At 48.1% G+C, this 24,483-nt stretch overlaps 1 protein-coding gene across 1 annotated transcript; it reads left to right on the forward strand.

Annotated features, from left to right (window-relative positions):
• Window positions 1-14,853: 14,853 nt before the first annotated feature.
• On the forward strand, window positions 14,854-24,093 carry SOX9 (SRY-box transcription factor 9). Its single transcript, XM_085617333.1, has 3 exons — window positions 14,854-16,187; window positions 19,173-19,426; window positions 21,411-24,093. Exons 1-3 carry the CDS (start codon window positions 15,754-15,756, stop codon window positions 22,160-22,162), a joined length of 1,440 nt encoding a protein of 479 aa, XP_085473459.1. The 5' UTR covers window positions 14,854-15,753; the 3' UTR covers window positions 22,163-24,093.
• The last annotated feature ends 390 nt before the right edge of the window (window positions 24,094-24,483 follow it).

Genomic DNA, 24,483 nt, shown 5'->3' on the forward strand with positions numbered 1-24,483 from the left:
AACATGCGTAGCGTAGCGTAGTGCAGCGGTCATTTTTTGCTTGCTTGCGGTCCTCAACATCAAGTTAACGACCGCAAGCAAGCAAAATGACATCCCGGCGAGACTTTTTCCTTGTTCACGATCAGCAACATAAAGTTGCCGATCGTGAGCATGGAAAATAAACATCCCGGCGATATTCTCAACGTGGGGAGGTCAGGTTTCTCATTGCGAGTGGTTGCGTATGCTCGCGACCACTCGCGATGAGAAACTACCAGTCCGCGTTGAGAAAGCTGCCGCTCGAGTAAAAATCTACTCGAGCGGCAGAAAACTACAGCTCGCACTGTGCAAGATGCCGTTTTCAATGATTGCACAGTGCCGGATGCTTGTCGGCACTGTGCAATCATTGAAAACGACATCTTGCACACTGCGAACAGGGTACTACGCAGTTCGCGAATTGCTACGCGTAGCTCGCGTAGTGCGAAGTGCACTTTGCGTTGCTTCGCGTAGTGCTACTTCGTGAACTACGCCCAGGGTTAGTTTTAACCATGCTGGGCAGGATCCCCAACTGAGCAGTATGGCTAAAGAGAACAAACAAAAAAGGCACTAATGTGTGGTGACCACGTAATTTTGAAGGCATGTGCACCACAGATGCATGTGGCAACAAAATGACGCAAGCGCTTTTTTTTAATGTACCAAGCTGGATTGGCACATTCAAAAAATAAGTAGTGCAAAAGTTTTTTCTTAAGTCAGGTTAGGGCAGCAACATAGGTGGCGTGGGTGGGGAAACCATCACAAAGTATATGGGTAGTGGAAGCATCACATAGGACATGGGTGGGGGAAACCATTGAGAGGGCTTGGGTGGAGGAAACAACACAGAGGGCGTTGGTGGCTGAAGCATCATAGAGGGAGTAGAGGGGGACAATCAATGTGTGAGAGAGGGAAACATGGAGTGGGCAGGGAAGAGCAGGCGAGCGGTGGAGAAGAAGCTCACATGTGAGAAAGCAAAAAAAGGGTGAGAATTACACATGGAGAAGCGCATGAAGGAGATGGAAGCAGGAGAAGCACAAGTGCAACAGAGAGCAACACTGAGTTTGGCAGGAGGAGTGAAGTCCACAAGTGAGTCAGCTGGAAAACATATGCACTGTCATGGAGTGCTGAACCCCCCCAAAAAAAGTAATGCTTTAAAGGGAAACTGCTTTTTGAATGCGGGTTTTTGAATGCGGGCAGACCCACACGTCCTGTTTCCCCGCAAGCGCAACCACGCATGCCTTAACAATGCATATGGCTTAACCAGGCAGTGTGCGGTCTAAATATGTGGATGGGCAGGCACAGGAAGAGGAAGGCCCGGGAGAGGACGTGGACTGGTGTGTGGGGCGGGAGCTGGATTTTGGAGGAATGGGGGTAGTTTTAGGTCTCAGGGAGTGAGGGTAGTTTTTAAGGCTCGGTGGGGGGGTCAGGATCGTTGTATGCGCTCGTGGGGTCTGGGTAGTGTTTAGGGTTCTAGGGGGGTCGGGTAGTATTTTGGCTCGGGGTTGGGGTAGTATTTGGGCTCGGGGGATCGGGTTGTGGTTAGGGCTTAGGAGGGTCAGGGTAATGTTTAGGGCTCAGGGGTGTCGCAGTAGTGTTTAGGGTCAGGTGGGGTTGGGGTCATTTGTAGGACTCAGAGGGGGTCGGGGTAGGTATTAGGGCTCAGGGTATTGTTTAGGAATCAGGGGATCGGGGTAGTGTTTAGTGCTCAGGAGGTCGGGTAGTGTTTAGGGCTCAGGTGGGAGTCGGTATAGTGTTCAAGGCTCAGGAGCGTCAGGGTTGTGTTTAGGGCTCAGGGGGAATGGTAGTGTTTAGTGCTCAGTGGGGTCAGGGTAGTGTCTAGGGCTCACAAGGGGGTTTCTGGCAGTGCACAGGAAGGGTCAGCGTAATGTTTAGGGCTCAGGAGGTCTGCCAGGGTGTGATCTTTGCCACACATCCCTTTACCAGTCATGCCTTTACCACAAAATTGCATGGTAAAGGCATTTATGGTAAAGGGATGCGTTTTTCGGATGCATTCGTTGTTGGGCCGGTAGTAGAGACATGTGTGGTTTAGCCATGCATGCCTCTGTCATACAACCTGCTTGAAAAGCTAGCACCGGAAAGACACAAGTAATGCATTCCTGCTCCAGGGGAGGGACAAACACAAGAAGAGGGAGGAAAGCCTGTATATGTTAATGAATGAAAAGCAAGCAAATGAGTGACAGTAAAGTCAATCTATTTTAAGAAGTGGGCATGATCTAAGAGCGCGCAACACCCATTGACACCCATTGGACTCACAGGGCTTCAGCCCCCCCCCCCCCCCCCCCCCCCTCCCCCGTCGCGTGTGGCAGCCCGGGATGAGACACCTTCCCGGGCAAAAAAGCAGCCGCACCCGAGCACTTCACAGGTCTTTAAACGACCATTTGCATGTTGATGAGGCCTCGCTGTTGTTTCACCCCTTCTAAGAGCCCCTGCAGCTCCACTCTGCCAATTGCTTAAAGTTCAGCCCCCCCCGAAATTTTTGCTCAGCCCCCCCGAAATTTGGCTCTAGTTGCGCCTCTGCTGCCGAGTAGGCAAGATCTAAACCCCTGGACTGAATGAACTACTCCCGCATGGACCTGGGAAACATTTGAGCTCTGTCACAGCTTTCCTTGGAGAACACGAGGATGCATATCATTGGCTAGGGATTTCTGAAATAAACAATCAGCTCTGATTAAAATCGGACTCCATGCTGGCGCAGGTCTGCGGCCATCGAGGCTTTTCTCGTTGTGACTCCTTCTCTCTGCTGGAGCAGTTCTCCCTCCACTTCCAATGGACAGTCTACATTTAATGCTGTGACGATCGGCCTCAAAACTTGTGATACGTCATCATAAACAAATGGCCATATTGGACTCCTGCTTACTGGTGATAGAGCTTTAGGTTTCGGTTTTCACGGGGCGCCACCTTTAAAATGTGCACGCGGCCGCCTCCGATCTGGAACCGTTTACATTCATTTTACCTTGTGAGGAGGGGTGGAACGTGGAAGTGATGAGGTCTGGTGTTTTTGTGGGTCTTTGAGCCCATCACCCCCTGGGCAATCATGGAAATTGTGGGGGGAGGCAGAGGCAAGGGGGTGTGGCTCACAGACAGGTACTTTCGGAGAAGACCCCTCAACCCTCTCCAGAAATACTGCATTGACTTCTGAGGCTGCAGCTGACCTCCGGTGGTGATTGTAAAATAATGCTTGTGTGTAGCCCTTTTAAGTAGGCTACTGTTTGGCATGAAATGAACCAATGTGCAGGAAAGTGAATTTGTTTGCAGAAGATCACACAATTTGAGCATGTTTAGCAGTCAAGGAAGGTTGGTTTTGATTTGCTATGTGTAAAAGGGTGATTGACTGACTCAAAATTGGTGTTTTAAAATTGATGTTATCATGTCTTTGAAGCAAACTACATGCAACACTTCATCTTGGTGCTTTAGAGTAATAGGTACCATTAAAGCATCCACTAGAGAGCATCTCATTCCTCACTGGTCCATTTTCATTGACGTGTGAGCTGTCACCGGTGAAGCGCACAGAGGCAATGGGTCTCAAGGTGAGCGCTATACTCACATTGGCCAACTTAGGACGATGGGAACCTTTCTGCGAGGCAGAAAATGAAAATGGCGAAAGTGTTAGCCTTTGTACAATGCACTTTTTGTGTAGGTAGAGTGCTTTTACCGACGGTACTGCTATCAAATACCCCATCGTCGTGAAACACGACGCCTCGAATAGCAAGAGTAGTGCTTCTGTGTCAGGGGTGCCCTTGAAGATCCCTGACATTGTCTTAAAAAAGCTCGCAACATCACTGTCACAAATCTTCGCAGGCAATGACAACAGTGAACATGATTTCCGCACTCATGGGCAGCCAGCGCCAAGCCAATGGGGGCCACTTTATGTAACCTGAACAGCCTGTGGAAATAGCAACATTTACTAGTGAGGGCTCTTTAAGCCTATCAGGGCATTACCCGACAGTGACACTCGGCTCAGATACCAGTGCAAACCAATAAAAAACACAAACTAAGTGTCTGTTGTACCACAGCACGGTTTAGAGACAATTCCTATTTAAAAGTTTACTTTCAAGCAGTGGATTCCGAGTGATGCGCGCGTAAGAATAGTGCAAGTGCAATGTTTCTAGCACTTACACTGCAGGCACTGTGTCTCCTGCCACCACCACATACCAGTGCTCACTGCATTTCACTTTGTTGAAATAAACCGGAGGACACCCAGCAGAACAGCCATGAGAGGTGCAGTGCAAGAGGTCTTGGACAACCGGGGTTCAGTGCGAGAGCTCTTGGACAACCGAGGTGCAGTGCAAGAGCTCTTGGACAACCGAGGTGCAGTGCAAGAGCTCATGAACAACCGGGGTGCAGTGCAAGAGCTCTTGGACAACCGAGGTGCAATGCAAGAGCTCTTGGACAACCGAGGTGCAGTGCAAGAGCCCTTGGACAACCGGGTGCAGTGCAAGAGCCCTTAGACAACGGAGGTGCAGTATAGGAGCTCTTGGACAACGAGGTGCAGTGCAACAGCTTGTGGACAACCGAGGAGCAGTGCAAGAGCTCGTGGACAACCGAGGTGCAGTGCAAGAGCTCCTGGACAACCAAGGTGCAGTGCAAGAGCTCTTGGACAACCGAGGTGCAGTGCAAGAGCCCTTAGACAACCGAGGTGCAGTGCAAGAGCCCTTAGACAACCGAGGTGCAGTATAGGAGCTCTTGGACAATCAGGTGCAGTGCAACAGCTTGTGGACAACCGAGGAGCAGTGCAAGAGCTTGTAGACAACCGAGGTGCAGTGCAAGAGCTCTTGGACAACCGGGTGCAGTGCAAGAGCCCTTGGACAACGGAGGTGCAGTATAGGAGCTCTTGGACAACAGGGTGCAGTGCAACAGCTTGTGGACAACCGAGGAGCAGTGCAAGAGCTCTTGGACAACCGAGGTGCAGTGCAAGAGCTCTTGGACAACCGAGAAGCAGTGCAAGAGCTCGTGGACAACCGAGGTGCAGTGCAAGAGCTCTTGGACAACCGAGGTGCAGTGCAAGAGCTCTTGGACAACAGAGGTGCAGTACAGGAGCACTTGCACAACGGGATGCAGTGCAAGAGCTTGTGGACAACCGAGGTGCAGTGCGGATGTATGCCATTACATTGCATAGTAACACCACGTGTGCCATTACAACGCGGGTAGTACTACGCGATGTCAATGACATTGCATGCCATTACATCGCATACTTTTACCACGAGTATGCCTTTACCACGCATGCCATTACAACACAAAGGCATGCGTGGTAAAGCAATACTCGTAGTAAAAGTTTGCAAGGTAAGTGACATCCCTACCCCTACACAACACACTACTCCCACCCCTACACTACCCCTAACCCAAAAACACTACCACACTACACTACCCACACTACTCCTACCCTAAAACAATACAACACTACCCACACTACTCCCACCCATACACTACCCTAAACCCTAAAACACTACAACACTACACTAAACACTAAAACACTACACTACACAAACACTACTATACTACACTAAAACCTAAATCACTACACTACCCTTAACCCTAAAACACTACACTACACAAACACTACTACACTACCCTAAACCCTAAAACACTACACAAATACTACTACACTACCCAAAAACACTACACACACACTACTATACTACACTAAACCCTAAAACACTTCACTACCCTAAACCCTAAAACACTACACTACACAAACACTACTACACTACCCTAAACCCTAAAACACTACACTACCCTAAAACACTACACTACCCCAAACCCTAAAATACTACACTACACAAACACTACTACACTACCCTAAAACCTAAATCACTACACAAACACTACAACACTACCCTAAACCCTAAAACACTACACTACCCTAAAACACTACACTACCCTAAACCCTAAAATACTACACTACACAAACACTACTACACTACCCTAAAACCTAAATCACTACAACAGTACCCTAAACCCTAATACACTACACTAAACAAACACTACAACACTACACTACACTACAAAAAAAACACACTAAAATGTTTTAAAAAACACACAAACGTTAGAACACAACTTTTACACTACCCTAAACCCTACAAAAGGAACCCCCACCCCAAGCTCAAACCCCCTTACCTCTCTCCTCTCCAGCGTCGCCATCTGCTTCCTCCTTCCTTCTTGGTGCACGTCTTTGTGAGGAAACAGCCTAAGTTTCCTCACAACGACATGGATAGCCGCCGCCGCCATTACACATTACATCGCATGCGTTGTAAAAGCGCATGGTATGCTTGGTTTTTGCCACGCGTTGTAACATCACATGCGTTGTAACGCATGCGATGTAATAGCATGCACATGACTTACAAGAGGCAAAGCCTTGAGTGAGATTTGATGTCATTCTCTCTGTCAACAAGGATGATAAATTGAATATCATTCTCACGTTGTTTGTATACATGATGAAGGTTAGGATGTGTTTCATGCGGACAAGTTATATAGGAAGGCCTTTTCTCATTAAACAGGTTTGCGACTGGAAGTCACTTTTTTGATTGGAAAGTGATTGAAACATGGAATCTGAGAAGCAGTAAAGCAAGATTCATGGGATGATCCAGAACATTATCAAGGGATGTAGATATACTGTGGTAATGACAAGGAACGTGGAATATGATAAACAGTACAGCAAGATCTAGAGGATGATCCAGATGATGACCCAAACGATACTGAGGTACTGCGTTAATAACACAGAATATGGATTGCAAGAAGCAATACATCAAGATCTAGAGCAAGATTCAGAAGATTTCCCAGGGGAAGGAAATCTTCTGTGATAATACCAACGATTATAAGAACGGGTGGCAATATCCAGAGGATGAACCGGAGAATGGTCCAGTGGATGCAAATCTGTGGAAATAACATGGTCTACTAGCAGTAAGAAAGCAAGACCTAGAAGATGATTGAGACAATAGTCCAGGGGATCCAAATTGCCTGAGATAAGACCATGGATCATTGAATATTACAAGCGGTAAAAAAAATCCAGAAGATGATTGAAAGGAAAATCAGTGGGTGTTGATCTATTGTGGTAATAACATAGAGCATGGACTATTGGCAGCTGTGATAAAAAATCATGAGGGTGAAAGATTATTGTACCGGAGGATGATCAAGTTGATGATCAAGAGAATGATTCAGATGGTGACACTAGGGATGTTTCAGATGGTGACACTAGGGATGTTTTAGATGGTGACACTAGGCATGGTTCACATGGTGACACTAGGGATGAGTCACCTGGTGACACTAGGCATGGTTCATATGGTGACACTAGGGATGATTCACATGGTGACAGTAGGGATGATTCACATGGTGACACTAGCGATGAGTCACCTGGTGACACTAGGCATGGTTCACATGGTGACACTAGGGATGATTCACATGGTGACACTAGGGATGATTCACATGGTGACACTAGGGATGAGTCACCTGGTGACACTAGGCATGGTTCACATGGTGACACTAGGGATGAGTCACCTGGTGACACTAGGCATGGTTCACATGATGACACTAGGGATGATTCACATGGTGACACTAGTGTTGATTCACATGGTGACACTTGGGATGAGTCTCCTGTTGACACTAGGCATGGATCACATGGTGACACTAGGGATGTTTCAGATTGTGACACTAGGGATGTTTTAGATGGTGACACTAGGCATGGTTCACATGGTGACACTAGGGATGAGTCACCTGGTGACACTAGGCATGGTTCATATGGTGACACTAGGGATGATTCACATGGTGACAGTAGGGATGATTCACATGGTGACACTAGGGATGAGTCACCTGGTGACACTAGGCATGGTTCACATGGTGACACTAGGGATGATTCACATGGTGACACTAGGGATGATTCACATGGTGACACTAGGGATGAGTCACCTGGTGACACTAGGCATGGTTCACATGGTGACACTAGGGATGAGTCACCTGGTGACACTAGGCATGGTTCACATGATGACACTAGGGATGATTCACATGGTGACACTAGTGTTGATTCACATGGTGACACTTGGGATGAGTCTCCTGTTGACACTAGGCATGGATCACATGGTGACACTAGGGATGATTCACATGATGACACTAGGGATGATTCAGTTGATGATCTAGACTGTGATGCAGAGAATGAGGCAGATGATGATCTAGAGGATTACCCTGTTGAAGATGGAGAGAATGGTGCAGAAGGTGATACTAGGGATTACTTAGGCGACTTGGATGATGATCTAGATGGTGATGCAGAGAATGATGCAGATGATGATCCAGAGGATGACCCAGATGTTGATCAAGAGAATGACACAGATGGTGATACTAGGAATGACTTAGATGACGATCTACATGGTGATGCAGAGAATGAGGTAGATGATGATCCAGTTGTTAATGATCCAGAGGATGATCCAGCTGTTGATCAGAAGACTCATACAGATGATGATACTGGGGATGATTCAGATAACAATCTAGATGGTGACACAGAGAACGAGGCAGATGATGATACAGAAGGGCGATCCACTTGTTGATCAAGAGAATGATGAAGATGGTGATACTAGGCCTAGGAATGATTCAGATTATTATCTAGACCAGTGACACTCAAAGTACGGTCTGGGGGCACATGCAGCCCTCCTGACCTTTACATACGGCCCCCTGGTGACAGCAGCACTAGGTTTCTGTTTAGTCGACTCATCATTTAAATTTAAAAGATCCTAAATGATCAGGCAAACATTTATTTAAAGGTTATTTGAAATTAAAGAACAGGTAAGTAGGATGTCCTGCACTGCTTAACTGTAGGAACACCTTTATGTTAAAAGAACTCTTGCAACACATGTGTCACAAATTATGGTCTCTTCAAAGTTCAAAAAGTGTTTTTCATTAACATGCAAAAGCGGTGAACCTTAGTACATCGGATTATTGTCATGCATTGAGAAGTATTTTTAAAGTGATAGTATGCAAACATGAATTTAGAAACATTCATGCTTCCACCCACCCTGACAACAATGTCAATAGTGAGTTAAGAGGCAAGTCACTTGTTATCTGAGCCCTTTGGGTGGCCTGGGTTGCTATTATACATGAAAAACATTATAGATTATTTAATCAAGCACAGGAGAAGGTTTTGTACAGCACACATCCTGAAGTCATGTATTTTGATGTCCTCTTATATGTGATAATGAAGAAAAAGGATCAAAGTGAAATAAAACAACTGCCTAGGATCACACAATTTGGTTAAGTCTTGAAGTCGGAATTGATCCCAGGTTTTATGGTTTCCCATGATGCAATTCAGCCACAAGACATGGATGCTTTGCTTCCTCTGCACCCAGTTTAGCCAACACCCCACCCCAAACCGCCAACCTGCTGGCATCAGTGCGGCACTCAGTCACCCCGCAAACTAAACTTTTTGGCCCCTGTCAAAATATTTGCGAGTACCCATGATCTAGAGCTTGATACACTGAATGATGATTCGGAGGAACAGTTGATAAAATGCATCTCTACTGTAGTAATGAAAGGAAACACGAGAACCTCTGAGAAATGTTTCTTGTCCTTAGTTAAGCTGGACTGTGTTAACACTATGATATTTGACCTTTCCACTGAAATATCATCAGTGTGAATCTCAGTGGTGTCACCAAGGTGGGGCCCACAGGAGCCCATGCTCTTGCTGTAATTGAACCTAGCCCCGCCCAAATCACCATGCCAATCGGGCAAAGAGTTTACAAGAAAAGCAGAAAGCAGAGCTCGAGCTGTTTAGCTAGGTCTGCAGGAAGAGTCAAGGTCCAAGTGGAAGAAACAGAAGGAAAACATAAGATGTAAAGAAAATGGAATTGTGTTATTAATTAAAAATATGAGTAGGAATAGAAATGACAGAAAAGAGAAATGAAAAAGAGAAAGAGAACGCAATGAGGAAGAACGAGTGCAGGAATTACTGGGAAGAAATGGGGCAAAGTAGCATTAACACATACACATGTGTGTTCGGACTCTCCGCGCTTGTCTCCTAAAGGTGATCCTAGCAGTTTTATTTGTGGCTCCTCTGTGCCCCCTTAAAAATCATTTCTGGAGATACCACCGGTGAGTCTGCCTTTATTGATACACATGTTCCAAATAACTTGTTTGAGTCACAATTGTTTTTACGGGGCAGTATAGACAGGCCTACAGGTGAACAGGAAGCTACGCAAGCAGATAGCCAACCCGTAGGTAGGTATTTAGACGGTCGGACGGAGGACGGACGGACAGACGGACGGACAGACAGGCACAACCTTGAGTTTTTAGTTCATAAATACAGACGTGCACACTTTCTTCATTTAAGACACTACTATCTAGTGTTTTTTAATTCACTCCTCGTAGCGCCACTCACCTGCATCTTTTACTTGGGCACTACTATAGGTTCTAAATACCTGAGCTAGCGCGGGGGCAGCCGTAGCCTGGGTCCCTGACCGCTGTGCACGACGGGAGCCGATACCACTTGTCTCCGATAAACATTAGCGGGCTCTGAGGGGCGAGTGGTCCTTCTCCCTACACCTCACAGGCTTCCACCCGGCCGTGCCCTCCCCTCTGCGCTTCAGCGACTTTTCCCCGTGTTTTCAAGCTTTGTTTCTTGAGATATTGAAATCCCAGGTAGGGGGGTGCGTTTCTTCTCTGCTGGTAGGCTTGACAGCGATAATCCGTACTTTATGGCTCTGCATTAATTTTACTGCACTGTTGTATTAAACGTGCTAAAAGTCGCCGCTCTTTACATTGTGACACAAACCGGTCAAGTGCATCTAAAGCAGAGACTGGAAAGTGCGTGCAGGCGCTCGTTATGTGAATAACCGCGGTAAATCCCGCGTCTTGCCGACGGTCCATGCTGGATTGCCAGAAAAAGCTGTGTATGAAATTGTATATTGTAAGATAATATTTACTTTCCTTTTAACTATCTTCTCGGATCGTCAACATACAAATGTGGAAAATTATGAGGAGGTAAACATTATTTATTTTAATCGAATTTTCACCGAGAAAGTGTTTTATTTCTGGATTATTTCACTAGTGTTTGGATTTGTTAAATGATGCTTGAAAATGCGAAAAGCAGGTACTGCACATGCCCGGTCTTTGTTTAATTTGCGCTTTCAAAAAAGTGCGCTAGGCAAATTAAAAAAATTCATTTTGTTCAAGTAGGATATGAAATAAACAGATATTTAGCATCATACCTGTATAAATCATTTGAAACAACTAAACCCTTCAAGGCGCGATCGGCTGAACTGTGTGAACGCGCCGCGCGCCGCTGTTCTTTGGTTTAACGCAAACTGGGCATTGTTTTGCTCTATTCCTATATTTTAACAACTCGTAGAAATAAGTCGTTCTGGTTCTTGCAGGTTACGAGCATTTTTTCTGAAATAAATGTAGGTAGCGAGTGAGAACCTGAGCACCGGTGTATAGCTGCCTCGCTGGATTTTTTTTAATCACCAAAACAGCGCACTGTGCAGGCATCTGTTTGCTATCTTCGAAAAAAAAATCCTAGAGATGTAGAAAAGCAGAGGCGCTGGTGAGGCGCGAGCAGAGGCGCAAACGACTGTTTCGATGCACGGGAAATCGGAGTACGTTATCTACATTTATGAACACCCTGTGATTTCGATAGTGTAGTGCAAATAGCGAACGTAATGGACTGAAATTAATAGACACGCCAATTGGTACCTGAACTTTGTCGTTAACGGGGATTAAATCAAGTAGTATTAAGTAGAACAAAGTGTCACAACATAGCATAATTCAACGAAATTAAACAATAGGTAAATATAACCATAGAACCTACTAAACCATAAAATTACAACATAACGCAATGTAAGAAAATAGCAGACTTTTATGTTTGTATGCTTTTTAATTGTATGAGTTTGAGGAACACGTGGGCGTGCAGTGGAGGGATGGAGGTATATTATCCATCACTTCTATGTTGCCCTTTCGTCGATTTTAAAGTTAACCACCGGGTTCGAAATTGTATCGGAATGAGAATGCGAACTTCTTCACTTGGTGGTGCTCAGGTGTTGCTGAGTTTTGATGCAGCGCTACAACGAACAAACACACCCAGCCTACGATGCTTGAAAACGTTACCTTAAACCCGAAGAACTTTTTTGATTTCTGAGTTGCTGTTTGCAGGGCTGGCGCCCGTGTAGGTCCTTAGATGCGCTTTATTGTAAAGAACGCGGGAAGAAAGAAAGCACGCAGGTCGGCACAGACTGGGTCAGCAACTCACAGGCACGCACTGACTGAATTGCAGGACCGGTGGCAAAACGCACGATACAAACGTAAATAACTATTCTACAGTCACGGCTTTCGAATCATCGCGCCGCCCTACCAGCTGATAAGGGGCTGCCGCTCTGCCCGTGTTTTTTTTTCTAATGGCGTTGTATTGTCAAGCATGAGGTTCCTCGTGTTTGTGTCAACAAGCCGAAAAAGGCGTTCCGAAAATGTGCCACAAATGGTAAAATAAAGCAAAGTGTTCACTTCTTGTGCTGAGCTAACATCTCCCGCATTTACAAACCCGAAAAAAGGTAGTTTCGGAAAGGTGTGTTGGTTGTGGTTATCAATGCTTTTTTGCACAAGTGTCTCCATTTAACCGAAAAGCAATATCTGTTGCGCGGTAAATGTTTGTAGACCTCAACAACTAAATGGTCTGAACAATAGATTCAGTCTATGCACATAAATTCCATGAAAGTGACATTAAATTGCCTGAAACCTCATCACTTTTATTTAAACTATTTTCTCACCATTTGAGCTGAAATAGTCTGGGCGCAGAAAGAAAACTCTTCATTTGAGGAGATTGTTTAGTCTTCTGGCGCCCTCTCTGGACAAGTAGCGGTATTGCCCGTCTTTTTTTGAGTTGGTGCACAGCACACAGATAGATGTGTAGCTGGTTTTCAATAACCTATATGATGGTTCGCAAAGCCCTGGATCTGCAGATTAGGACTCGTAACATAATCATTAGGCAAAGATATTTCCGTAGTGTCGTGAATACCACAGATAGAAGAAAAAAAGTTCGTTAGGGAACTAGGGCTCAACCAAGTGTGGGGAGAACAGTTTCTTAAGACTATTGAAAAAGTAGTTCAGAATGTGTAGACCATCCTAAATTTGAGGAATTAGAAAATAGAGAAACGCGCGTTCTGGCTCCCAATCGGTCACCCGTAAAGCGTATCTGCCCCGGTGTTGATATATAGACCGGGCTGTAAGAGTTTTTTCAAGGCCTGTGAGCGTGGACTTTTTGTGCTCAGCCTCTCGCTTCCGCGGAATCCCTTTCACATCAGAATTTGAGCGGATACCACTTCCTGACCCTGACTCATAATGGCAATATAACATGGCATGGCGTGGGATAGGTAGTTATAAAGATGTCTCAGTACTCTGTGAAGATTTGAGTATTACTACACAGGGTTCGTGATTTAATTGGAAGACGGACGAGCCTGCCTTTCATCCTTCAGAAGACCAAACATTGAGTAGCATACAGTTGAATCACAGCAGCACTCGTTTCCCACAGCGCCAAGAAGCCCCATCGATATGACAATAAAATAGATTTAAAATATATCTATGTTCGCCAAAATGGTTGATGCATTGGCTGTGATGTGTATCTATCTGTATTTATGTGCTCAGCCCATAGGAATGCCGTGTGTTAGTTGAGTAAGTCAACAACTGAAGCCGAGATATCCGACGGAGTGCGCGCCGCATTCTTGCAGCAAGTGCAGCTGGGGGTGCGGGGAGGTTGTCAACGAGTTCCACATTTTATCCCTGCAGCAGGATGTGCAAGCCGTACAGCTGTTCCTAATCAGGAAGTGTCGCTTTAATTCAAAATACCTGACAGTCAGGGCATCCCGCGCTCGGAATGTCTTCGAGTCAGGGCAGCAGTGGAAACACGCCCCCTGCTGTCAGTGTCACGCGGAGGGTAAGCTGCCGCACTCACATCGGACGGGCCTTGAAAGCGGCGCGTGTTTTATGACACTGCCGGAGACACGCGCACCTTTCCCCGCCTCATTGCACGGCGCGGTAGGTGGGTGGGGTGGGCGATAACCAGCTACTGGGTGCAGGAGCTCGACGCCCAGAGGCAGAGCATTACTAACAGCGTCAGCGGCCTGCAGCCTCCATCCTGGGTGGCTGGCAATAGGGCAAGTCTGACAAACACCCGCGCGGCGCGTGGTGTTTCGAAACCTCAATTGCGCCCTATTCAGCGAACACAAACAAAAATGTGCATTGGTTACTTTAAACGCGGGTATAAAACAAGACGGACGGGAAGCTTAGATCTGTAGTTCGGGCCAGGGCACGGGATGCGTTCTTTGAACCCACACTGAATCAACACTTTTCATATCACAATGTCTCTTCTTCCCACAACCCCTGTCGAATTTAGCATTAGACGTACCCTGTTACCTCGATATTCTATAGATCAGCCACCATCTGTGGGTGGCCATGATCAGACCCGAGTGGGGTTTGTCTGTGTATCCGTGTCTGGTTTATGCATCTGCCTTTCCACCCCTCCTGTCCCACCCGTTGTTCTGTCCCGGTAACCCCCTCATTATCTCCACACCCACTGGATTTTATGTATTTATTTGGGAGGTGTTATAAACATTACCGAACTGTGAGAGCACTTTCCATTAGAAAGGAGACATCACGTTAGAATTATAACCTACACCAGTCATACACGTAAACAGGTAAGATGCTAAAGAACGTATCACACACGTGCGCAGATGAGGCAGGCGCAGCCTTTGAGAGGCCCGTATAAAGCTGTGGACAGCTCCTTGGAGCATGTAGTAAACACTTTGTGGGAGTGTCGTGTGCAAAACCTGTCCCCGTGCACGAGCTGCGAGGAGCTACCAGAGCCGCGGCCCCCGCGATCTCCAGGGAGCGCTGCAGCCCTGGCAGGCCGTTCCTGCAAGCTGGCACCTCCGTCCAGAGCAGGAGGGCCTCACAGCTGAAGGAGCTCGGTTCACTGCCCCCAGCTCTCACATCACCCCACCTCCGTCCGCTGCACTCCAGAGATCCCGGGCCTCCCACCACCCCACCTTCCCTCTTTTCGTAGCCCCCGACCCTCCTCTAATCCCACCTCTCCTCACAGAGCCCCAACCCTCCTCCTACGACACCTCCTCTTTGCTCCAAGTCCTCCTCATCTCCTAAAGGAAACCGGGAGAGCCAATGAGCAGCGTGCCAGCCTTCAGGGCTCAGCCCCGATTGGCCGAGAGCTCATTTTGGAGGCTTGCTATAAGAAGCCAGTGCTGGCTGCAGAGGGAGAGCTGCGGAGCAGAACTTCTGAGGAGAGTTGGAGGAGCCAGAGGCACAGCCAGGAATTTCTGTCCTCAGCAGCTGCAGAACTGACGCGCGCATCGAGTGGCCCTTTGCAGAATTTAGATAAGAGAAGGTGACAGCGGCGCTGGGGCCAACGGTGCGCTCTTGGTTGCACCTTCATACCGATACTGCGCCCTCCTCACGCCCCTGCACCACTTCTCATCAGAGACTGCTGGGCGAAGACCTTTTACTGAGTTGAGCTGCTACCTCCCCATATATAACTGGGGCCCAAGTCACCCTCCTCTTGCTGTTCCTGAGCGCACCTGTGTTCTGCACCCGTCTTCGCTGCCGGGCATTGCATCTGCATGCCTGTGCAGACCCTCACCAGAGACTGTTGCGTGCAGAGGTTGTGCAGGGCTGAGCAGCGCCCAACTGTCCTATAGACGCTTCTCGCCGCTGTTCCTGGGCGTACGCCTTTTTACCCCCACCCCTCGCATGAATCTGCTCGACCCCTTCATGAAGATGAACGAGGAGCAGGAGAAGTGCCTGTCCGGAGCCCCCAGCCCCTCCATGTCCGAGGACTCGGCGGGCTCGCCCTGCCCCTCGGGCTCCAGCTCGGACGCCGAGAACACCCGGCCCCTGGAGAACGGCTTCCCGAAGGGCGAGCTGCAGGAGCTGAAGAAGGAGAACGAGGAAGACAAGTTCCCCGTCTGCATCCGCGAGGCGGTCAGCCAGGTGCTGAAGGGCTACGACTGGACCCTGGTGCCCATGCCCGTGCGGGTGAACGGCTCCAGCAAGAACAAGCCGCACGTCAAGCGGCCCATGAACGCCTTCATGGTGTGGGCGCAGGCGGCGCGCAGGAAGCTGGCCGACCAGTACCCGCACCTGCACAACGCCGAGCTCAGCAAGACCCTGGGCAAGCTCTGGAGGTGAGCGCGCGAGCGGCCTGTGTGAGCGTCACCCACTCTTAGGCGAGCGCTTTGGCTGAAGGTGCTTCTGGGCGCTCGCGGAGCTTATGGGCGCGTGTGCTTCTGGGCGCTGTATCGTTGAAGATTTTGCATTGCATGGTTGAGTGTATGGAATCCCGGAGCTGCTTCCCGAAGTGTCTGTGACAAATTGGCTGTAGATTGGAGCGTTGCCTGCCCTAGAGCTTTGCAGAAAGGACAGAAAAGGGACTAGGCAGGGGGAAGTGATGCATAGAGCATACTTCTGCGCAACTGATAGTCCCAAGGGTGAGCAAGGGGTTGTGCTTGACATGGCGCACGGGTGAGGAACTCTGGGGGCATGGTTATGGGTGCTCTGTGTCCTGCTGACTCGCCTTGGGCGATGAATGCATGGGGGTAAGATCATGGGATCCGCCGCCCGGGGTGCCTACCGCTGGCCCACGGGCCCAGGTTAGGCGTTGCTGGTTGCCAATGGTTATCGCTGTGAGGGAAAGGTTTCAGTAGACGGTTGGTTATGCCAAGGGACGTGGCGGGGTAGACCCCTGATGCCCAAGCGGCTGGACTGTGTAGGTTATCCGTGGTCATTGTGCATGTGTGATGCGGCGAGTTCACGTACGCTAAGGAACTTTCGTTAGAAGGGCGCACACGGTATATGGCTCCGTTGATCATTGAGTTTTGAAACGGTTCCATGAAGACAGATCGATGTATCTCAGTTATCAGAGGTGTCTGGGCGGCAGAGCTGGGTGGCAGTAACGATATTAACCCAGACTGGCTGAATGGCTGAATACACATGCAGAGCGAAGGGGTGAGATCTGTGGGGACTAGAGGACGAGGTATGCCAGGGGTGTCACTATTCTTGCCTGTTTACTTGAAAAAAAGTGACGTCACGTAACCCATGTTGGAAGCAGGGATTCCATTTTATGGGAAGGCGGTCTGATCTCCGGAAAGCATTCAGTGCGGTTGGGTGAACGTGATACGCACCCTCGCCGCCAGGCCCATCTCGTGGAGGGCTGGTTGGTGGTTACATCTGTTTCAGGGAGGGTAGAATTACATTCCTGCGGATTCTGGTCTCCTTAAAAGCCGGGGATATTGCTGCCGGGGCGAGGTACAAACTCGCTTTCTGGGCTGCCTGGGGCAGTTAGGGACTTTGTTTAAAAGACTTTTATTTAGGTCACAACGCTGACGGTTTTGTGCCACATGATGGCACTGTGCCAGGAAGTGCTAATTCGGCACTAGCGAGCCCCTCTTCCACAGTCCGGTCAGCCCGCGGCTGCGCTGAAGCAGCGAGGTCGGGAGGGGGTACCTCCATGGCAGAGCGTCTGCCCCCTGGATTCTAATTGTGTCTTTGAGTTGGCGGGATATGTCGGGCCACCGAGAGGCGCCCTCTCTCTCCCAGAGCGAACCTCACATGGTAGACTTTGGGCTGCTTCCGCGCTGCTGACGCGAAACTGCTGCCACGGGGCTCACATTTGTGCGTGTCTTCCTTGTGCTTCCAGTGCAAACCCTTTGTATGTAATCGCATGTGAGAGATACTCGGGCCACAAGCACAATGCAGACACATGCAGACATTGCAATGCAAATCAATGCGCACGGTCACCGCATTTCTGTTGTATGCGCTCTAGCCCACCCTGCAAACATCTGTGTGTGGCGTGCGTTATGAATCAAGTGCAGTGCACTCAACTCTGTGCAAACTATTCTTAGCGTCACTGTACCAGTCCTCTCTGTTCCGCTCTGTCACTGCAAACTTCGTGTGTGTGCACTATGCGTGCTGCTGGTGCACACAAGCCTCGTGTAGATATTACTGCAACCCTGTGTGGGTGTCAGTCACGCATTTGTGTAATCCATACCGTCGTTTCTGTGTGTGTGTTGGTTAGTCCTGTCTTGGTTATTCCTGTCTGTCGGTGTCAGCCAGGTGGGTGCGTGTTAGCTATGTATTTGTGTATATCAGACGTGCATTTGTTTCAGTGCACAAGAGCTCCGGCACTACCCTCGGGTTAAAGCGTGTCTGGCTTGAAGCCGGAATGCTCGTCAACCCAGAGCCGGCGTGACATCACTTTTAGAACTAGACTTGCTTCACTTTAGGGCGGAGTTTTGGAGTTTGAGGGTGGTTGTGTGTGAGCCAGCAGCGCTTCTTTTTGAGGTATACCTTTTATACTCTAGGCACTGTGCGAGTGCGGCATATACACCTGAACAGCGACACTAAAGTCAGACGTTCAGCCAGAGCGAGGCATTCGCTCATGCGCAGTGTGCAGGAGGGTGGGGGCGGAGGTCGTGGCGGAGGTAGGCAGTCAGCACTCGTCGTGCAGAATGATAATAAAGAACTCCGCGCAAAGAATGAAAGAAGCGCACGCTCTGCATGTGAGGACGGTCCCCAGGGCGAGCAGAACCCCAGCGTAGTGTTTCGAAACCACACCTCCCGCTGCCAAACCCGCTCTTGCGACTCAAACGGCGTCCTCGTGGTGACTTTTATGACATTGTTTTGAATGCCCCATCCTCTCCCTGGACTGGAAAGCGGCGGAGGCGCCGTTCTGTCATTAAACGGGTTTTACTGCACCCTTGCAAAATATTTCCCTGGGCAGTTTGAAAGATAAATACTAGAACGAAGTCGGTGCGCGTGCATGTGGGTGTCGGAAGGATTAAGGGGCATGTGTGTTCGAGGGTGTGGACAGAAGTAGAATAAACAACACTGGAAACAAACAGCCTCCAAAGTTGCCCTTGTTTTTATGCGTTCGCCGTGCAGCGCTGCATACTGACGAGGCTGTTTCAAGACGCCGGAGAACATGGCATGTAATGTCTGTGTAACTATGGGCAAGCGGGCAGTGAGGGAGCATGTTCTAACTCGTCTGTTTGCTAACTGGAGGGTCCTCTTTAGGCACTCGTACCACGGACAGTGCTGCTGCATGATGTGCTTGCCTTTGTAGCGCCCACCAGCGGTCAGCTGACCGGTCCGCTGTTCTTGTTTTCCCTCAGGTTACTGAATGAGGGGGAGAAGCGCCCCTTCGTGGAGGAAGCCGAGAGGCTGCGGGTCCAGCACAAGAAGGACCACCCGGACTACAAGTACCAGCCCCGCAGGCGGAAGTCTGTGAAGAACGGCCAGGCGGAGCAGGAGGAGGGCTCCGAGCAGACTCACATCTCTCCCAACGCCATCTTCAAGGCGCTGCAGGCCGACTCGCCGCACTCCTCTTCCGGCATGAGCGAAGTGCACTCGCCCGGGGAGCACTCTGGTAAGGAAGAGTCCTGCTTCTTACATGTTCACGTCTCTTATTTGTCCCCACAGAGGTTCCCCATCGCTTCCAAGTCATTCACAAACTTAGACGCCCCGTCCAGCCTTCAGACGCTTCTCCTCAAAACTTTCTGAATATTTGAATTCCTAGTTGTTTTTAGTCTTTCATCTTATTTTAAAGGGAATTTAACAATATTCATTATGTTTCTGAATATTCCCGTATTCCTTGTTACGCACCACTGCGTGCAATAGTGGTTCAAACATCAAAAAGAATCCCCCCCCCCCGCTGCATTTACATGCTCGTCGACGTTCACCGTCGCTCTTTAAACATTGCTGGCCCTTATCCCCATTTTACAGCAGTTTTTCTAATTCCTCAGCTCATTATATAGTTGTCCAAGCTTTAACATTACTTCTCAATAGTTCCTAACGTTCCCCAAAAGCTCTCCAGCTTCTGCCAACGTTTTTAAAACCTTTATAAACTCATCCCAAATCCTCCCAGCTGAAGCTGCGCCGGGTGTCATTTTTAGCTCAGATCTGAGGCTCGTTCAAGTAGGCGCGGAGATCCGCCCGTTTGTAGCTGACTGGGGATCTCTGACACTTGTGGGGCCCTGGGGGCCGGGCTCCTCTGCTCACCTTTAATCCCCTGTCGCGATATATGTAGCCGGCCTATTAACCCTGGACCCAGGTATACCCGCCCCCTTGGACGCCTCTGTCACGGAGCCCGATTTACATTTCAATGAATGGGCCGCAGTGGGTTGATAGCGCCTCGTTTGCAGAACTTGACTTGCGCATATTTTACCTCGTGCAATTATGGTTTTCCAGCTATCGTGGTGCCTTTTTAATCAATTTGAGGGAGCACATCTGTTTTCTATATGCTTAATGGCATTGTATACCTTGCAGAGAGTGTGTGGTATATTTGGGGTGGGCAGAAACAAGAGGAACATCATGAACGCACTGCTGTTGAATGTCTACTGGCCTAGGCAGCTCCCAGGCTGTGATACCTCCCTCCTCCCCCAGTAACCCCTCTACCCTCTCAACCCATCATTACTGTGATCCTGCAGGTGGCACCCTTCTTCTCGCCTCATCTTCACGATCCACACCGTGTCCCTCATCCTTTCGTCTCCCACCACTCTGCTTGTGTCCCCCAATCCCTTTCATTGCCACCCGCCCGACCCACACCACGCCGTCCCTCAGTGTGTCCACCTCTACCTTCACACATCTTTAATCTGTCCCTCCCTGTTGCCCCTGCTCTAAACAACTTTGCTTGCACCCCCTCCCTGCACCCCTCTAAGCCCCTTCCACCCCCTCCACATTCTTAAGTCCTCACCTCCTCCTACACCCCACTTACTTCTCTTCTCATGTTTACTCCTATACCTCGAGGCGCCCCTCCTCCCTCGCCTATGCTTGCACCCACCCACGCCCCTCTAACCCTCACACCCCTTCTGCCTCCTCAACCATCTTTAGATCCACACCTCTCTATCATGTTCCCCACTTCCCCCCTTTACTCCTGTCCATCCTCCTGTTGCCCATTTACTTCAATCGCCCCCTTTCTCCTCCCTTGCTCCTCTTCCACTCCCCTCATCACTCGATTGATACCCTCATTCCTTGACATGCCCATCCTCCCTCGCCCTATCTTTAGTTCCGCCCCGCTCTTTGTGCCCCCCAAAGCTTCATCTCCCCATCTTTAGTTCCACTCCTCTTCTCGTACCCCTCACCACCTCCTCCACACCTCTGCTCCCATCCTTCCTCCCTTGTCTCCCCTTCCCTTACCTCCAGTGACTAAATGCGACCTCCTTCAAGTGCAGAAAAAATGAAAATGAAGAATTATTGTGAAAAAAAGGTTCACAAATGAATATATCTTTTTTCTTAGGGACCGAGGCCATTATGTTAAAGTAGCAAAAACTATAATACGTCCAGAATCAAATGATTGTATTATAGAAATTAGCAATCATGCTTAATTATGTTTCTTTTTTGTTTCTCTCCAGGCCAATCCCAAGGTCCACCTACACCCCCCACTACCCCAAAAACCGATGTTCAGCCTGGGAAGCCAGACCTGAAGCGAGAAGGGCGCCCCCTCCAGGAGGAAGGGAGACAACCTCCCCACATTGACTTTGGGGATGTGGACATCTCGGTGCTTAGCAGCGACGTCATCTCCAACTTCACTCCCATCGACATCCAGGAGTTTGATCAATACCTTCCGCCCAACAGCCACCCTGGCGTGCCCGCCACCCACGGTCCAGCGGGACCAGGTACCTACACCAACAGCTACGGGGCTGGCAACACAGGTGCTCCCCAGCCTGGCGGCACAGCCCATGCCTGGCTGGCCAAACAGCAACAGCAGCACACGTTGACCACACTGGGCAGCGAGCAGAGCCAGGCGCAGCAGAGGACACACATCAAGACCGAACAACTCAGCCCCACACACTACAGTGAGCAGCAGCAGCACTCACCCCAGCAGCTGAGCTACAGCCCTTTCAACCTGCAGCACTACAACTCTACCTACCCTACTATCACACGTGCTCAGTATGACTACACCGACCACCAGAGCTCCAACACCTACTACAGCCATGCCGCTGGCCAGAGCTCCAACCTCTACTCTACCTTCTCCTACATGAACCCCACGCAGCGTCCTATGTACACCCCAATCGCTGACACCACAGGGGTGCCCTCCATTCCACAGACCCACAGCCCCCAGCACTGGGAGCAGCCAGTCTACACACAGCTCACCCGGCCTTAGATGCCTTAGACTCCCCCCCAAGACTAATGAGACATGGAAGGGGCCATCGTGGTTGAGAACCATGTTAGAAGGTCCAAGAACTTGTCCTCTGCACTACAGCTTGGGCTCAGAAGAGTGGTCAGATGAGCATTCGAAGGGGATTGTTGCCCCCTCAGGATCAGGTGGACTTGGTACATTCCAAGGGACATCTCAGAAGTGAACTGTGACCTTTGGTCAGAATAAGACTGGAACAGAAGAAAATGAAGAGTTGGGATCAATAGCTCATTTTCAAGCGTTTTGTTGGCCTTATAGAACTTTTTTGTAATTATTTTTATATAACAGCAACTAAGAAAATCAAAAGAGAAAATCCTCTGTGAGGAATATCTTTCATTTGAGTCGCATGGGTGTAATTCTGCAGACAAAAGTCAAAACCGCTGCAGGAGAAATGGAGCAGGCCCTGTCTGAATCCAGCCTGCTCGGAGCCTCAGGCACAGGCTTGCTTCTCTGCTGAATCGGCCTTTGTGTGCAGAATTAAATCCACACATTGTAGTATATACTGTGTATGTTTCATCACTTTTTTTGTGAAGAGTTCTACATTATTTTTGGGAAATTCTTATAAAAAGCTCTTATTGCTCTCCCTCAATACAGCCTAACTATTTCCTCCCGGTGCTGTATACCCAGCTTTCATGCAATCGAAGGTATTTTGTAAAACTCTCTTTGCATTACCTGAAAAAGCTAACCTTTGTTTTGTTTAGCTTTTGTTCATTCTGTATCTTGTGACGCTGACTGGGATATTGCCTTGAGAAAGCACATTTGGATGTAACTTGTTGGTTTCTGGCCCGCTCTGGCATAGTAAAGCCACAAAGAGTATATAGCTATAGAAATATATTTTCTAAAAACAAATCTCTAAACACCAGTAGCCTTATGGGGGAAAGAAGTGCTTTACATAACACTTAAGTGACCTTTGAAACTTTGGCACTGAAGGGTGTTCAGTGGACGTTTCTAGGCGGGAGATGACCAAACCTGCCATCTGGAGGCTTGGCACAGACCCACGAGCCACCAGCTCACCACTCTGTGTGGGCACCATGTGCACAACAGATGGGGCAAGTGTCCTTATAGTGTCAACACTCACCTCCAAGTAAGACATCTCTGCACACCCATGAGATATTCACCACATGTACATTATTTATTTTGTACTAAACCATATCAGTTAAAAGTTGTTTTTCCTGGAAATTTGCTAACAACGTGTCTTCGGATAGCGACATGTTGCCGGAGGGTACTCTGTTTATTGTTAAATTATGACTCAGTTGTAAACTGTTTTTTTTATTTATCGCCATTCTTCTTAAATGTGTCATTTGTTTGTTTTGTTTGAACCTGCTTCCTTCTTTTTTTCTACAAACACTTTCTTCCTTTGAAAAAGAGGTTTATTTTTGATGGGTGGAATATTAACGGATCCAGCACACCCCACTGTATTGCTTCGACTTCTCAACTGTTTCATCAAACCAGCATCCACGCAGAACACTCTCTCCACCCCATTTCCTTCAAAACTATATGCTGTAATGCCCAGGCAAAAGAAAACGAAATGAAAACGTTCTCTAATTTGGAATACAGATGTTTTGCTAGAGTTGCATCCTTGTAGCTGAGCATTCCAATCCCTGTTTTAAAAGAGATCAACACATATTTGACTTTAAAAAATGCACACTTGCGTTAACAGTGGTAGGGATTCGGTAAAACTGAACTTTAAGCACTCTTTTATTGTGTCATTTTTCATTTCTAAGTTAAAGCACCCTTTCTTTTATTTTAACGTATTTCTTTAACTTAAAAAAGGTTTAACTTTGAAACAATACTTCTCCTCTGTAGGTGAGGTTTTTTACAAAAAGTTATTTTTGTGAAACATACCCCCTTTTGTGTATTAATGTTTTGCAATAAATATAAATTGTATCGAAATAAAACGGCACACGTTTGATTTTTTAATGAAAGCTGCAGCATTTGAGTTGGTGAAAAGTTTTCTTTGATTATTTGCTGTAAATTCATTTTTTCAGGTTTCCTAAACAACATATAAGCCGGTGCCCCCACAGTGCGGACCAACACTGAGGCACTGTAAGCCAGTTTTAATTGCTTTAGTAATGAAGTCAGACTGTTTTTATGAATTTCTTCACAAAATTACATCTTAAAATAACCTGAGCTAGGCACTAGTACAGTGCATTGAAGTGTAACACGAAAATGAAAAGGAAATTAACACAGAAGAAACTAAGAAAAAATAAATAAAAGAAATTGCACATATGTAATTGCATTTATGTAGCGCTTACTACACAAGACAAGACATCAAAGTACTTTTTGGC

This window comes from Triturus cristatus, chromosome 7 (assembly GCF_964204655.1).
Source record: "Triturus cristatus chromosome 7, aTriCri1.1, whole genome shotgun sequence".
NCBI classification, from domain to species: Eukaryota; Metazoa; Chordata; class Amphibia; order Caudata; family Salamandridae; genus Triturus; species Triturus cristatus.